General features: G+C 32.6%; 1 protein-coding gene across 3 annotated transcripts in view; it reads right to left on the bottom strand.

Moving 5' to 3' along the window:
* The window catches only part of RapGAP1 (Rap GTPase activating protein 1), a 162,668-nt gene extending 144,343 nt beyond the window's left edge, over positions 1-18,325 (bottom strand). For all 3 annotated transcript variants that reach the window (XM_068761507.1, XM_068761509.1, XM_068761510.1), the window contains exon 1: positions 18,108-18,325. Coding sequence is in view for 1 of the 3 variants with exons in the window: in XM_068761510.1 (XP_068617611.1) it covers positions 18,108-18,133 (26 nt within the window). In the remaining 2 variants the exon portion in view is untranslated. The remainder of the gene's footprint in view (positions 1-18,107) is intronic.
* Between the last annotated feature and the right edge of the window lie 211 nt (positions 18,326-18,536).

Here is an 18,536-nt window from a genome sequence, read left to right as displayed (position 1 = left end):
AGCAGTAGTGCTCAGGTTACATAGCGCGCAGAGCTGATATCCGCTAAGGCCTTAAGGTTCTGGAATAGACACCACGGACTGGGAACGTAGAATGTCCAACCAAAACTTGGGCAGGAGACCTAGTATAGGTCGTTGGAAGACACATCTATGAGCGTGGCCTATGTCCAGCAGTGGAAGTTCTATGACTGAAATTATGGTGATGTCTAAATCTTTAACGGTTTGAATCTAATCGTTGCAACGGGCCATCGAAAAATAACAATGTTATTTATATTACGTAAGTCATTTATGTAAGTGGCCTACCAAAACAGGGCTTATAGCTTCTACTAATTACAGAGGCAGGTTAATGTTCCAAGCTGTAATGTATAAGAATAGTTATCATCGCAGAAAGCATTTTTTATTTATTTGTAATTCTAATAGATTATCTATGTAAATTTTACAAAAAAAGTAATAACCTATACTTATGTACCGAACAATATAATTGTTTTTCGAATCAGGAATAAGGAAACTTGTAGACGAAAGGAAGTAACCGATCGGATTGGCATATTAAAATAACAGAGGGCAAGCCACAAAGTTCGCAGAACAGATAGTCACAGATATTTAAGGTTCTGGAGAGGATAATAGTATAAGAAGATGCTTTTGGAATACGCAAACATGATATTCTTTATTAATTCAAAAGAATTGTCACAAATGGTGAACGATACGCGTCAAACTTATTTTATAATAATCAATTACACAACACTGTTTAAAGATGAGTTATTGTCAATGGTGAAGATAATATCAGTTACGCGGGTATATACGTAATCTATTCAAAATCGTATTTCAAAACAAAGTTGCATTGTGTTCCTTAAGGATCTGCGGGTAGATATACACGACATGCCAATCTTTCGCCAAGACAATAGACCCTAGACCTAAAACTTTCTTACTGTTTGGTTAAGAATTTATTTTAAAATAAACTTTCCCGATAAATTATTCTAACAGTATTTATACAATACGTAAACTGAGTTATTTTAATACATTGAATATCTTTATAATTTTCAGTTTATTTATAGCTTCATGCAAAAAATGCAATTATTAAATTTCGCTAATAAATATAATAACTTATTTATGAGGTAATTTTTTTTATTAGGCTATGAATTATTTCACAGATATATCGTAGAGAATAATTAGAATCATTCTATAAAAGAATGAAAGTTTTCATGGCTGTTTGGAGAGATGTATAATGAGTGATTGGAAACAGGTGTAAAAAGTGAAAGTGTGCAAGTCCTAATGTGAAGCTCATTTGCTGTCAATTATTTTTTATGTTATACCTTATGCAAAAAACAATACTTTCAGAAAAAACTAATGATAATACGGTAAAAAAAGGTTTTTTGAAATTCGAATAGTAAGCCAGTTCCCCTGTCAAAAAAGTATCAAAAATTGCTACAGAAAATAGAACTAACAATGATGTGTATTAAAAAGCATAACAAAGAATTCTTCTTTATGAAATAACTTTTAATTGGAAAAACAAATATTTCTTAGCTAAAACAGCATAACGTCTGTTGGGTCTTCTTCATCTTTTCAGCCGATTGACGCCTACTGCAAAACATAGGTCTTCTCCAAAGATCGCCACGGTGACCGATTTCACACTGCGCGTATCCAGCACCAGCAACGTTAATTACGTCAATCCATATTGTAAGAGGCCTACGAGGGCGGATTGGTTCCAGCGCAATCTAGACCTCCATAGAGACCTCAAACTCCCCACGGTCCAAGAGTTTTTTCTGGTTTGCTCAAAAACTTACTTAGAGTCGGCCTCCGCACATCCCAATCCCCTAATAGCCAGCGCCTCACGCTACTTTCCCCGCACCTCAGTAAAGACCAAGAGACGTCCTACAGACGTTCTCCTCACGCCTATCAGAGGGTTCCCACAGAACACTCCCGACACCGCACTGCCTGCAACACTTTACACAGGTTGTCGCGTTCTACGCAACAGAACAAAACATTACCCACCACGCCACAACAACTGTTTATAGTGAGCGGCCGCTCGCTCCCTAACCGCGAACAGCGTGCGCGGACTGTGGTTGGATCCGGAACCCTCTTCGGCTCGTCTGTGGTTCACGTTGCCGTCCCAACCCGCAAGCAACTCCAGCAACACACTCAACAAGCTCTACCGCGCAGACCCTTAACAACGTGCGAGCGTCCCTGTGCTATTGGTAGGCGTCCCACCAGCTTTAAGTTTCTAGTTTTTAAATCTAGTTCACAGACCCTTCTGCTCCGTGAACTAAGTACCGATGAAGCTGTAAAAGCCTTAGGTCTAACAGCATTAATATCATAAACAATACATAGGAGGCCTAATCATGCCGCGTGTACCAGCTCTTGGTCTGCAACCTTTTGGCCCCGATGGACAACAGTTGCACGAGCGAAGTGTCACGCCCGCGCCACACCAGACGAAAATTGCTTCACGGCTTTATTGTTTACAATCTGTTCTGCCTGTCGCTTTTTAATAACAAAAATAAATAACATATTTTAGAACGACCTATTTATTACTCATATTACTACCTATCACTCTGTATAAAGGTCAAGTGTAATTGTTTTAAATATTATTATGGATATTTATATCAAGTAAGTATAGCTAACGTTGCGACCCACGCGTTAATTCCGATATAATATGTCGGTGGGCAGAACGGACTTCGCTTCCCGGGTCGTTTGGTCAGGTAAGGCGGATCGATGGCTTGACGGATACAACTCCATGCGAGCGATTCTCTCACTTATGTATATTATTAGTACAGACATACTATATACCATTTTCATCGATAATATTAATAAAAATATGTACTTATCTAAACAGTACCGTGTAAGTTTAGTGTTGAAAGCAATTCCGCGAATGTTCATTAACAAATAGTTTATGTGAAATTGTAATTCCGTCCTTCTATAGAAAATATTTCTGTAGTTAAGTTGTTAAGTAATTTTTTTATATACCAATCATAGCTAAATTTTGCAAGTGAAAGAAAAACATTAGAAAAAAAAAGAAGCAAAAAAAAAACATATTTAATTACATATGTACGTTGTATCATTACAATGAAACACCTCTTATTTCGTGATATACAAAATTATAAAAAAATCAATATTTTATACATTATACACAAATACACAAAATAATTTGAACTGATAGAATGTCAATTTTTGTAAACGCTGTTATACACAAATTCAAATTTGGAGTCATTGTATAAGTATGTCAGGTCGCAAGTTCAAGCTCTATTATTTGCTTGGATGGTTTAACATTTGAATAGAGAATCTTGATTATATCACACAATAGGCCATAAAATCCTGCGCAACATAACACTTTAACAACAAAAAATTATAAGTTTTACAGCGTTTATTGAATTATTTGGAGTCACTATATAACTGGAAATAGATATTTTTATAACAGAACTGCCGTAATCGAAGTACTGTGCCTTGAAATAGCGCTTCGAGGTAGTAGCCGTGGAAAAAAGAAAATGAGCATTTACGGCCCACTGACGAGCATATCTACGGTGCACAGCTGTTTTGGTTGTAATCTATAAAAATAATGCGATATTAACAATCGATCGAACTAAAGCTTGGTCTTCCAGGGCACCTTCGACTGGATACGTTCATCGTGTGTGGCACTAAGCCGTGCTCTTCACACCATTGCGACCAGTCATGTAATGTAGGCTAAAATGATCTAGGAGCCTTATTATCTCAGTGAAATAAGTAGCATATAATAGCAATCCGAACCAATGTACCTGAAGGCTCTTTTAATGTAAAAAGGCACCAAAGAGCACCGCTGAAGGTAATAGAACCGCCGAAGGGGCTTAGCCGAAGGGGTTTACCTTAAATGCGGTCAAGCAATAAATGCTTACGGGCAAACAACATTTGTCCAAGTCAAAAAAATCTTAGAATTTCGCTGTATTATAAAGATATTTAATTTTAAAAGAGAAACAATTCATAGGCTATTTATAAAAATCAACAGGCAATACGTTACGACCTTATTTATCGGCAATAACTATAAATTTACTGTCAATAGCGACCGTAACACAGTGAGTTATAATGAAAGTGGTCATAGTTTTATTTCTGAACACAACTACGATAGTTGGATACACTGTTCGGAAGCTCGACTCGGGCTGTGATTCGCGCTGACCTTTCCGTTACGATAAGATAAACAACGTTACACAATCAACACCTACTTAAAAACAATCAATTAGGTTGCGCTCGCCTCGAAAGAAAGCATAAACATAACATTCATAATAAAATTTTAAATTGTTTATTTACATAAATACCAGACATCTTGTGTTTTCATTGCTTTCGTAATAGAATCTTTTATTTGTTTTTGTTTTAAACAAACGTCATTTGTCAGTTGACATTCACAGCTTTACAAGCTCTAAATACGCTTAACCTAGATCTCAGTGAAAATCATTGTGTTAAGCGATATTACGATTAATAAATAACTAAAATAATTAAACTGGGTACCATTCCGTCCAAAAAAAAAAACGTACGTCTTTAAGAGAAGAGAATAAAAAAATTACGATGCCACGCTGTATTCGCCGGTCAGAGATAATACTGCAACACATACTTCTCATTAAGTGATAATGAGATAAGTATACGTACCATGTAGAGAACAAAAATAACAGTTTGCATTAAGACTAATGTACAATTAACCTGTTAATTGGTATTTAGGTGTTCTCGATTTAATTCCTGTTTAATCAGTAACGCCATGTGTTTTTCGAACAATGAAGGGATAAAAATTGGAAATTTTGGCAACGAAAATATTTCGAGCACGTAGAAGACGATGATAAATCAAAATAAATAAATGACGTACCTAATTTTAATCAATCTATAATTTAGATTAATTCTTTTGAAAACTCTGATTTTTTTACACTTCTTGACATTCACTACAGTAATAAGTTCCTATTACTCGGTGGCAAAAACAAATTAGGGATAACGCAATTTACCAGCGACAGTTGCATCGCCACTTTTCATTAGTTGTAATTACAATCAAGCCCTACTCTATCATGATTTATTTGAGAAAAAAAAAAGTTGTCTTGCTATTAGTTGCTAGGTTTATCTTTTACAGAAGATTTTTACACAGAGTACCAGAGGGCGTATCGTTCGTGCAACTGGCGGCTATTGGGGCCGATGGTTTGTCGAGTGGCGACCACGAGCCGGAAGGCGCGGCGTGGGTACGCACTTCACCAGGTGGATTGACGACATAATCAAAGTTACGAGAATTAGATTCGGCGATCTTAGGGGGCGACCTATACCTTGTTATATAATGGTGATAATGGTAAGTAGAATACTTCGTGAAATAATAATGCGTCATCTTACGTGTTAAAATACATTGCACCGAAGGATTTAATTTTTTTTAAATTCTAATACGAGATTTAATTTTCAGGTCATAGTAATTATGATATATAAATGCGTCATGCACAGGATAGGTTGCAAAATAAAAAACATGAGGATGCATCCACTCATCGTTAAACTCAAATGAACGGATATGTTCACGCATAGCAAACGCAGGCATGCGTGGTAACAGGAAACATAGGGCTGCTATGTGAAATGAAAATAAGTGTATGTGTAAGAGTATACGGATAACACTGTGAGAGAAATTATCGATAGATAATTTTATTCAAATTCAGATAAGTTTGCAGGATTAATTTTGACTTATTACTGTAAAATAAAATTTTAACAGTTTAACGTGTTCTATTCTCGCACAACTTTTGTTTGCTTTAAACGTCTCTTATAAGCTTTTGTTTGTTCAACACAATTATTAAGAATATATATTTCTTTTTGTTTTATTTTGAAAGTCCAGTTTTGCAAGGATTTGTTCCATTAGGACCAATAAATTTTAGATTCATAGAATTAAAAAAAAAAAAATTATTATTTCACAAAAACGAATACTGTAACCATATAGGTTATTTTTTCTTACATACGATGTTGAAATAACCTTTTTGTAAACTTTACTTTTAATAACGGTTTTAACATATTATAACCTCATATAAGTCCTCATTTTCAATTGCACTTCTCCATTATTTTAAAGGTATAAAGTCGATCGGAATCAAGATTGAAACGAGAATATTTTATCGCACTGTCACCACTAATTGGTATAATTAGTGTATTCATGCAAAATGTACAGTTAGGTAATTAAAGTAGTCAACTATTGAACTCATTTATTTAATTATGCTGAATGTTTCGTAATTTCTGTACGACTTTTAAAACAATTTAAGAATTATTTTTAAAAACAACCATCTAAACTTTTTGCTCCATGACACTACATATATTAATTAAAAAAAAACTGACATAATTGTCATACTAAAATTAAACACAAAAACAATTGTATTTATTACATACACCACACCCATAAAGTTTATCATTGAGGTTATAACAATTATTAGTTTGTTAAGCATTTTTATCAATTTTCTGTTTGAAAAATAACACTGATTTCCTTTATGATTTTTTTATACTGTGGTATACAAATGAAGTGAAATGATTTATAGGTAATCATTTTTAATAACCTATTATTAATGCAGAAACTGTTTACGTTCCACGTCAATAACTCCATTCGCTTTTAGTTTATCGACAAAACATTAATATACCTCATCGAAATGCAAAACGATGTATTCCGGATTTACCGCAATACCGAACACATTTAAGGTTTGTGATAATAACCTTACAAAAAATTAAATGTGATTATTTTCGATTAAACTACATCCAACCAGGGTGATGTTTCTTTTTAAATCGTTTCTCGACAAACAGATTGTTAACTGTTCAATGTACCGTTTAGTAATCAGTTGATCTGTCCAAACATACGATTTTATCAATCGCTTTACTTACCGAAATTTCAATACGAATTCTCAATTTTTCAAATCGCTTTCACAGCCACTATAAAATTAATACAAATTGTTCTCTAATGATATTACTTGGTTACGGACAATTGAACGAATCAATGTCTACTTCTATAAGCAAAGTAACGAAATAGCAGCAATCTAAAGGTAAATTTATGACCTATTCAAGCACTTTAACGCAAGATTAGGTTCATCTTAGTGAGCTTCGTATATTTATATAATGGTCAATTTACGTCGAATCCAACAGCCAGATGCATCCGAGAGACAAGAGGTCACAGGGACAGCCATTGAGTCCAAATGAAACGTTGGGGAACAGCTTTACCCCCACTAGCGCGAACAATGCCCGCATTCATAGTAAAATACCGGATAAGCTTTAAAATATTCATAATTCACAACACAATAAAGTTATACGAATCAATACAGTTTCTAAATAACTACATGAAAAGGTATAATCCTCGATGTATATTTAATGGATTGTAAGTAATCGTTTTCCCTTCGGCGATATGAGCTTGTGTATTTATAAATTACTACATGTAATTTATCAAAACTGCTTCACCTTTTTACTACTATTTCGACTCTCGTAAAAAAAGGAATTTTTCGAAGGAGAAAGGTCGGTTGTAAGCCTCTAAATATGCCGACCTAGTTCTAACAGGTACATGCCATCTGAAGCTTTGTTTTTGAGGCCTTTTGTGGGTGTCATTACATTTTTTTAATAAACTATAAACTTTTTAATAAAATAAATCTCACGTCCGGTCGCCAATTTTTAGAAGCCCGTACTAAACTATTTTTTTATTATTATTAAATCTTAGTATGTATATTAGGTCATGAATTGTGTACGCAAGATGAGAGGCGAAAGTTTTATTTCGTCTCATTTGCTGACAAAAATTTTGTTACTACGAAAACATTATAAACAAGAGGACATACAAAATATTGTCAGCCAAGAGTACAAAGTAAGAAGCTCTACGTAATTTTACATAAAAATTATTAAGTACGGGCTAATAAAAAAATTATCTCAAAGTCTCATCTCACGAGAAAAGCACAGGCTGCATCAATGTCACAGTATAGTTTTTTTAGAGCTTAAGATATCGTCTACTCCGCATCAAGTACTAATTTATATCGATAAAGATCTTAAAAATCTACAAGACTTTATCGCGAATGTATTTGCGGTTTTGTTTTATAGCAGCGCTTTTATTTTTCGCTTCTCATTGCTATTAATTTTAACTCACGTCAGTCATCGGCGGTATCAATAAAAACATCTCTACTGTAGCCTATAAAAAATGTATTTATTACTTAACAAAAGCAAGTAATTGTAAGTCATGCTTTAGTCTGGACTTTAATAAAAAATGAGCCTATAGATTGATGTGCACAAAAGTCTATATCAATATTAATTTATTAATCTTATCATCAGATATTAGCATGAAGATTAGACATGGTCTTTGATTGCTGTCTATGTCCAAAGTTCAGCTTGCCAAATAGCATACTTTAGTGGACGTAAAACCAAAGGGGAGTATCTGAACTACACGATGTGTACCTGTACCTTTACAAAGTGAGTTTAATAATCGAGACAAAACATTGACGGTTTGGATGGTTTTACTTATGATCCCACTGAGATCACTTCTTTATGATGAACAAATCACTTTGAACTTCGCGTAAGATCCTGACAAAGAATGGATGGTATGGATATTTCTTGTTTATGTTTATTAAATTGACATTTTGAAGTAGAATTGTGAATGTGGTGAATAATATTTAAAGATGTCAATTGAAAATTAAATATTATAATAAATCATATGCATTTAATATGATACAACATCACAATTCAATTGTATATAATTCAAAGAGAGGAAAAATATTTACAGAATAATTACCTTAAAATCAAAGTACGAAAAAACGAAAATCTCCAGCAATCATAATACTAATTATTGATCTTGGAATGACCATATAAAGTGCAATTCAAGTTCTTATTCGACAACCCTATGTTTAACGAGTGACAAACAAAGGGCATTTTGAGTGAACTGAACAGATCCCTTCACATAACAAAATAAACTCCGTCGTAAATCCTACCCCTTATGCCGATTTTACTGCTAGACCAATAAATAAAGTCATTCGATTGCGGGTTACATCGTGCAGAAATGAGAAAAAAACTGTATGGAATTCAATAATAGCTATATTTGATCGCGGACGTGTGCGCGTAATATTTATTGCCTTGTATTTCTAGCAACTATAGATGAAATTTGGACAATTGATCTACTCCGTGGAACTAAAGTACGATTATCGAGTGCAATGATTGGGACCCACATTGACAGATGGTAAACACAATGGCGCATGGCACACGACATTGTTTGCGATAAATGATCGAACGCATTTTGGGGGTATTTTTGCGTACTCATTTCGCTAGATCGAAATTTAGTAATTTTTCAATATCTGATCAGTATACAATAGGTGGTGATTACTTATGTGGCATGTGTGAAAAATTACTAGTTAACGAACAATAACTATTTCAATTATAAAATATTATTCCGAACTAATACATCAGATTTTACCTGTACAATTACTATAAAAAATAATAGATTTGTAACCCCAGACAAATGTTCTACGAACAACTAAAAACAAGGCCGGAAGTCACTTTCAATGTTCAAAATTGCAATTTTATCATAATTCTACACTAACGTCATATTTAAATTAGAACGTCTTTGTAATGGAACCATCTGCCAGTGACTGAAATTAATAATTGGAATTAATGAATGACTCAATTACTAACCGATCGACGCCATCAGATCTGCTTTTTGTTGTTTTACTAATTCACTCTACGTAGTATTTGTTCTGTAGTTAAAAAAAATAATCATGAAAGATTATTGGAACACGACAAGAGTAAAAGTTTAAACTCATATTGCGTGATGTCTCGCCAACACGAACAAGATACGCGGATAATTGGATTAACATCTTAAATCATGTTGATTTATTACTTAGAGATTACGTGTATACTTGATGAAAAAAAACTCGACTGGTTACTTATCCATACATCCAAAAGAACTTATACGTGAAACGATCTACACATAATGTAGATTTAAAAAAGAAAAATTAATACAGTTTAACTGCAAAATTATTATTATATTGTGAAAATATATACAATTTTAATAAATGTTTATCACAATGTACACATGACTACGTGAATCAATCTTAAGTAATATCTGTGTCGGCATATACCAAAACCTAAAAAAAAATCGGCTAAGGAATTGTACTAGCTATGCAATGTTATTAAATTAAAACATGTTAAACGAAACTGATCTTTAAAATGGTCAGAGAAACATGCGATATTACAATGTAAATTAGGCCAATTAATATCACTTTTTACACAAGACAATTACATATAAATACTCTATTATGAACACACTTTATTATTGATTACTCGTAGATTCATTCAAAGGCTGCAAAATTACAAACGGTCGGCATGCGACGACACTATTCGACTTTCCCTATAATGTGGCTGTGAAGCATTTTCTTTCTTTATTCTATTTTGTGCTGTCGCTTTACGCAATATCACAAGTGATAACCATTCAGTTGCGTGAAATTGAAGAAGTCTTAGAATATTTTGCATTCACATATTTTGATTAGAAACTCCCAAAGCATTCGTTTATATACAAATTGAATTTAGAACATTTATTGTTTATGACGCATTAGCATTTACAAATTTCACGAATTGAGGGGACCATTGCAAAAGGCGCGGAGCCTAAATCTCGTTTTTAGTGACGTTGTTACAGGGCTCCTCCGAGAGTGCCAGATCGGGAGGCCGCCGATCTCTTGTGTTGTGGAAGAATTAGTGTGGAGAGGAGTGGCATAAGGAAACCCAGTAACGAATAGAGAAGACCTACAATCAACGAGTACGGCGTGGTCTTATTTGGCTACGTATTGTATAGATTTTGGACTTTTGATTTGTCTCGGTTTCAAGACGGCTCAACATTTGAATCTCTCTGGAAGAACCAGTTTTTAGATATTCTACTTTACCACAGTAATTTCACTAACTAATTTTCCCTTGAATATGGTTAAAGTATTTTAAAAACATCTGCACAGTGGTAAAAGGTGTATTCATTAAGGAATATGCGACCTTTATTCACATTGATATAGTGGTCAAACCGATAGGAAATTCTAACTAATTTGTGGTGAACTGTTCTAATTCATACATTATTCGCTGTGAACTTCCTCTAGACTTGCATAAAAATAAAATTAGAAGCACACATATGCAATTTACTATGGCGAATATGTAATAGATCTTGGGTAATAGAGCTCTTATGTATCATAAAGGAATGCGAAGAAATATGTCAAATAGATTACTGTGCTTACAGCATGGTAGCGGTATTTGAAGCGTATAGGTAACTGTTTCCCTGACCATACGGTCATTACATTCCCATCGATATCAGTAAAGCGAATTGAACTAACATCTGTTCCTTGCAACAAATATCGATCAACAGTAAAAACAAAGTTTACGCAATAATTCTACCGCTTTCGTTCACAACCGTTCTATATTCATTTTTTTGCTAGTAATATTTTTTGCAAAAGTGAAATAAACTACTTAAAGAAGTCTCTAGGGAAACTAATTAAAATGAAATGTCGTTGGTTAAGCAAATGTGACCTAATTACTAAGCGAAGGAAAGTTGTGAAAAGTTATATTATATTAGCGCAGCTGTGTAATATTTTAACATAACGAATAATTACTGGCAAGCTCAAAATAAAAAAAAAGTATTTGCATATTAATTTCATTATTACATTTAAAATAATTTAGTAAATCGAAACATTAAACAAATCGCTCGAGGCTAATAGTTCTATATTGGACAAGTAAACGCAAATAATATTATCATTAACACTACCTTAAAAGTTTCCTTTATTCTTAAAAGGGACTGGTTTTTAGCAAACTCGAAGCACATTGATACTTTTAAATTCCACGTTGAGATTTCTTTAACTTTTTAGTAATTGCTGTGTCATGATTTAGATTATTGTCGGGTACATCTCACGCCGCTCGTGACGTTTGATATTGTGTCCGCAACAATGAGCATTGATGGTTATTGTGAAAGTTAAAAGGATTATATTGTACACTGATTCTCTAGCTTGAGTTAATGCGACAAATGTTTCCATCTAAATATCTTTGAATTAATATTTGCGTTTACTTATTGATACTTGTACATATCTTTCTTTAACTGCACAGGTAGGGGTTGGTTATAAATATATATTATATCAGAAGCTAACCATAGTGAATGACCTCGGGTAAAGTTGACGGGAGAGTGATACGACCTTGTTGTGATAGTAATAAAGTCGATATCTCAGTGAATTAACCTCGGACAAATGATCTGAAAGCACTTCGAGAGGTAAATACACCCGTGGGCGAGGACAGTACGTGATTCATTATGGACAGACGTCCCACTCTCAAATTTGAGGACGGACAAAAAGGATAATGATTTATGGTAATATCAAAGGGCTTTTCGTCTAGGAACGAAAAGTATATAACATCAATGATTAGTTATTTAATCTTTTGCTTTTAACTTCATACAACAACTTGTAATTATTATTAAACAAAGCTTGTTATTTATATATTTATTTACAAGAAATTGTTGATTGTTGGGATGGATGAGTGGGGGGACTTGATAAACATATTTCTAGTTTAAGCAAATTTCTTATGAAATAATAAAAAATATTTACTTCAAATATAATAAAAGCCGACAATTACCTCTCAAAATATAGCTATTAAGGAAAGAAATCCTATTCTTTATTCTTCTTTCCATATATACAGTACCGTAAACAACAATGTTTTAGTTATTTAAGAAGAGATTTCATGGGAACATTTCTTTTTAGGTTATAAGGTTAATGGTCAAATTTATACTATGTTTACATGCATTATTATGAGCATATTGAGGTTGGTGCTGTGAGACATTTTAAATAATGAAAGGCCTCTTGATAATTTCAAGTTGAAACACTAGTCTCGTTCGTGCGTGGTTGTCTGCATGAATGAAATTGAACTGTATCGTGTAGGTTCACGTTGATTTTAATTAGTCTACTGGCTGTAAAATCACGTTCGGAATTTAAATTACATACAGAGACATCTTTAGCTTCTGCGTACGTCATCTAAAATAACCGACTGTTTACATAAATACTTGAAATATTTTGGGAAAACAATTCTCATTTAAATGCTTTTAGTCATAAAAATTATTACCAAAGTTTTCTTCAATCTTTTTACACTAAAAAATAATATAGGCCCCGTTCATATCTCTCCACTTTTCACTATTTTGGACCTTAATGATTTCAACCCTCCATCGCATTTGGAGTTATAGAACCAGAAAAGGCCAGGGGAAAGCAAAAATAAGGCAAAGATTCCTACAACAAACTTTTATTTAAGCTAGAATCTCGTTTTGTGGATGTATCCACACCGACCCTTTCTGATTTATGTGTTACCACTCTAAGGCTGTGATATGAATTTGTAACTTTAGACACTTTCTAGTTAGTCTTTCCCTTAGACACTCACAAGCTTCCTCTTTAATGCCCTTTGAGCCACCATCAATCTATTTAAGACTTTTTTGGTGGTAACCCATGTTTCTGTTTCATATACTAGGACGAAAAGAACGCATTGGTGAAATATATATGTTTTCCAGTGTGCTATCAGAATCACATGGAAACCTAAGACGAGTTTTGAAAACGATGTTCAACCTAGTTTTATTCTATTACTGATCTCATACATTAGTTTTCCTTTCCTTATTTCTCTTCTTAGTCTTGGTACAAATACTTTTGTACCCATTATATTTAACCCTCCGGACACAAGTGCTATAAGTCATCACTTTTGTTTTATCTGTGTTCATTTCAATACCAACACTGCAAGTGCGCATCACTTTTGTAGTTTAGAAATTTATTACCAGCACAACCGGAGTGCGGGAGAAAAGAAGAAACGAGGAAAAAGGGAGAAATCAGATTTAGATTACACAAAGCTATTTCAGGAATTCTAGTTAATTTGGCATCCATTATGGCCTCCGGAACATTTTAATAGATATAATTTTGCGATAATAGTATGGTAACAACTTCTGGTTATAGCCGTAAAGACGGACACATACGATCGTTTGAAAGTTAATGATAAGGCACGTATGTAAGGAAATACATTGAAATTTATTCATCGTGAATTCGTTTTGACACGTTTGATATGCTTTTAATATAAACATTTTTTTTATGTTCGCGAAAAACGATCTCTAATGTTCTCATAGCATCCTTCGTTTTTTTTGCTTTAATAACTGTAATTAAAAATTATTAATACGCAATATTTTTGGTATTTTTACTTTTAAATTAATGTTTGAAAATTAAAACGCAATAAATCAAGGGAATATTCGTAAGGTACGAACGAATATCCCTAAACATGTGTTTGAACACAAACAGCTGCATAGAATTTAATCGTCAGATTATCGAGATTATTTAATGGAGCCTGCTAATCGATCTTCGGCAGGCAATAAAATGTTTACGCTGGTTGGCTAATACGTTGAAACCACAGTCTTTTGTTTAAAATAAGATCGTGTCTACATAATTTAAACTGTATAAGTTTAACTTTTTTTTACAAAATTGTGGACATTCCCTCGAGTATATACATTGGTAATCCGACCACGAAGCCTCGCTGTCTTCAATGTCATAGGTATCTTGTTTCTTTTAATCCCAACCATTTTTGATGTTCAATGTAAAAGAAACGTCTCACATATAAACTAACGGATACAAAATGTGTTTGTTTGTTATACGAAATTATCTCTGCATTTAATTTTGGATATGTTATAAACCAGTTACTTCACTGGTGTCTTAAAATGATACCAAGTGCTTAATTTTAGAAGATATAAATCACTAAACTAACCCAGGTGGCCTTATTTAAAAACAATACATTTTTAAACTAGAAAAAATATAACACAGCCAAGAAAATATTTATTTATTTTATAAAGAGCACATATTTTATAACATTGACACTTAAATACCTAAACGATGTCATATTAATCAATTAAAGTTATAATTCCAATGTTTAATTTCCTGCCTTTTCACATATAGGTAAATGTACGCTGCACTAAATTATCTATTGGAAATTATCGCCAGAAGTCCAAATTGCCTTGGACTATTAATTCGACTAGAAAATCAATTAATGATTGTATTTAAAATATAAGACAACTAATGTACAATCTAAATTTATTACTAAGAAGTTTGATTAGTATTAAAACATTTATATGTATAGTTTAAAATTAATCACTTTTTCTATCCTTATAATATTTTTTCATTTAAAAAACTCCACGGTTTTGACAATTTCGTGTATATAATGTAAAAAAAAACAGCAGAAGTATTTCGGTAAAATAAAACAGAATACCTAAAAAAACTGTAAAACGAGTGCCCTCTCATTTATCAGTGTGAACGAACCTTAATGCAGTCGAACGTCGTTATGCATGCACATACATATTCAAAGATCAGTCAGTTTCCATTTCGTGTGCGTAATCGGAAACGCATCAAAATATCCATAAACTACTACAATCAATTTTCGACTGTATTACCAAAGACAAAAACTCAAATTTAATTTGTGGCAAATTCATTTTTGAATAAAACCCCGACGAGGAAGGCGATGCACGCAAAAAAAGGAACTAAAAAGGCAATACGCTGAATAAACGAACTGTGCAATATGCGTTGCGCGTTAGTGCATCTGCAGTGCGTCGACTGTTTACGGAAACTAGCAACGAATGCGTGTCATTACAGCATTGTCATATTCCATGATAGTAATTTGTGATACGAGGGATTTAAATGAAATTAAAAATTAAGGGCAATTAAGAAATTCTTCCAAATAATTATAATTAAGAAGTGTATTGAATTTTCAAAGTCTTATGCCATGCTGAATCAGTTAATTAGAATTATTAAATGTTATACATTATGGAAAATCCCAATTGTTTATTAAATTCATTTGAGAAATTTCGCAAGCCAATAGACAATTTGCTTAGTTAATGTGTTAAAAGGAAAAGAATATTTTGTAAAAATACAATTTAAAAATACATAATCATAATAAGAGAGCTCTCAAAAAACTTATTCGTTTGTTAAAATCACTGTCTACGATTTTAGTACTTTCAATTATACTCGTATGCAATACGTTAATCGAATAATTTATTGAAAATTATATCTATATCTCAGCGAGAAAGTTCCCAAAGGATGATGTAGATTTAATACAAATTTATATGTGATATAAATAGATTAACGTAAAAACTAGGACTGTTGGTTGCCAAAATATCAACAACTATGCACTGATTCTTGACGATATATTTGAACCAATAAGGCTTAGACACTTGAAGTTTTGGTACGAATCTACCTTTTGTCCAGGAGATATCAGCCAAAGATTTTATGTAATTTCATGCATCAAGTGAGGGGGGACGTTCGATAAAAAAATCAAAATATAGCTTATTGATAACATGGCCAACGTTGAATCGGAGGGCGGTATATTTTCTATATAGAAGCTCATTTATTGTTCCAGTTACAAGTGCATTTATATGTAGGTGTAAGCATTTCGAATGACTCTGTTAGTTTTTCATCCCCAAATAAATAGTAATGACATGTTAATGACATCTGTCGATGAGTGCTCGACCGTGTGGGGTACATTATGGAGCGGCATGCGATGACAGATGTTTCTAAACATTAAGATGCGGTTTACTGCGAACGCGTAGCTCTCGTTATGGAATAGGGCTGTCATTGTCAAATTTTTGTCGATCATTAAATTAAGCATTCATTTATTTAGTGGTGGAAAACAAAAGCACACATTACATTTAAGAAAGTCAACAAATTTCGTCATAATGCATTGTAAAATTTTGTTTGAAAAAATTATTTTGTAATGGTATCGCCGTGATGTCCAAGCCATATTTGCATAGAATCCAGCATTTGATTAGAAACTTTGTAATTTTACTATATAAATTTGTAATTATATTATATAAATAAATGCTACGTAAATATATGTATTTACACACATATATACGTATATGTACATACAAACATATTCATACACTTATATATATGTTTATGTAAGTAAAAGGATGTTACACTAGAGACAAATCAAATTCCGGGTATATACTAAAAATTAAATATTTTAAAATCTACCTACAGATTCTTGTAAATCATATCGACAAATTTTATTAAATTTAACTGTTTTCTCTTATCTGACACGAAAAATAACCTTACAATAATTTGAATTTGTGCAAAAGATGAGTCTTATTATTTATAAATATATGCATTCCGACCACAAATCTAACCTAGAATATCTAAATACGAAATCGTATGGTTTTGTTTTCATATGAATTGTACACAAAAAAAAGTAAAATTGGGTTTTAAATTAATGTATGTTTATTTTTTTAGGCCCGCCAAGCGATCAACTACATAATAGCAATAGTTACAAAAATGTTCTAATCATAATTTATAACCTAAAACCAAGACCTATGAGCGCCAACGTTATAGGTAGATACAGATTTACAATTTAGTTTTAAAGACTATAGAACAATTCTATAACTTTGATATAAAAAAATATAAAGAAAATAAAAAAAAATATCACAAATTTTAAGTCATCGTATAATATACTACTAATTAAAGATTTATTGCTTAAAAATTTATTTAAAAATAAAAATAAAAAAATTATTGTCTAAATTAAAATTTATTTTGTTTCAAAATTGATATTGCTATAATGGAACAATTAAACATTAATAATTGAATACCGAGAATAAGAGAGAGATAACAAATCATCGTTAGTATAATTTCCCCGTTATCCTACAAATTTTACATAACTAGCATACGAAAGCAGACTCGCCAGTACTCGATAAGTAAATCAAATATACTATTCGATATCTTGACAGCAGATGTAAATGCACTGCAAATATACAGTATCCTCATTTTACCTGTCAACTAATATTTCCTAGCTACCTATTTTGTAGGAAGGAACGAAATGCGGATCCAACATTATGTGGGCTTTTGCATTATGCATACATCGATACATACGCAGTTATTTGAAATTATCGAACACGTGAAACGTAACGTAAAACGTTAACATCCGCAAAATTATTATGCTATTTAAACGCATTTAAGTAATATTACATCGACAATATTAGTTTTTATTTATTAGTTAAATAATAAACTTTATATGTCTCACATATAAACCCAACATTTTAAACAATCAAAGCACAGATTAATATATCAAACATTTACACAAACAGCATGCAATGAAATTGTGATAAATTTCAAAAGAGTCATTCTACTGACCTGTTAAAAACGCTCACGATGACCATAGTAAACAATCCGACAACAGACACAGAGATAAAAAAAATCTATTAAATATAATCCTATCTATCAATATATATATATTGAGTGAAACAACGGCCACATTATCACTGAAATTACAATTTAAATGTCAATATTTTTTACTAATATGTCCCCAGCGTGCGATCCGTCACATTACAACAAACCATACGTGCACACTTAACGACGGTTAAAACACAACTGACTGAGAATTCTCTGATTGGCCCTCGAACGAATTCCTACCGCCGCGAGATTTGATGCGTTTGCGCAATGGTTCATATTTAAGAAATAACAATTATTTACATATCTGTTAAAAATGTATACAATTTCCTATTTTTGTTTGTGTGATTTTATGTAGTAATTTTAAAAAAGATTATAGATTAGACCCCAACA

The sequence above is a fragment of the Battus philenor genome, unplaced genomic scaffold, assembly GCF_028537555.1.
Source record: "Battus philenor isolate CCGP_79_NKW_IND1 unplaced genomic scaffold, ilBatPhil1.0.hap1 SCAF_15, whole genome shotgun sequence".
Taxonomy (NCBI): Eukaryota; Metazoa; Arthropoda; class Insecta; order Lepidoptera; family Papilionidae; genus Battus; species Battus philenor.
This window is presented reverse-complemented; position numbering and strand designations above follow the sequence as displayed.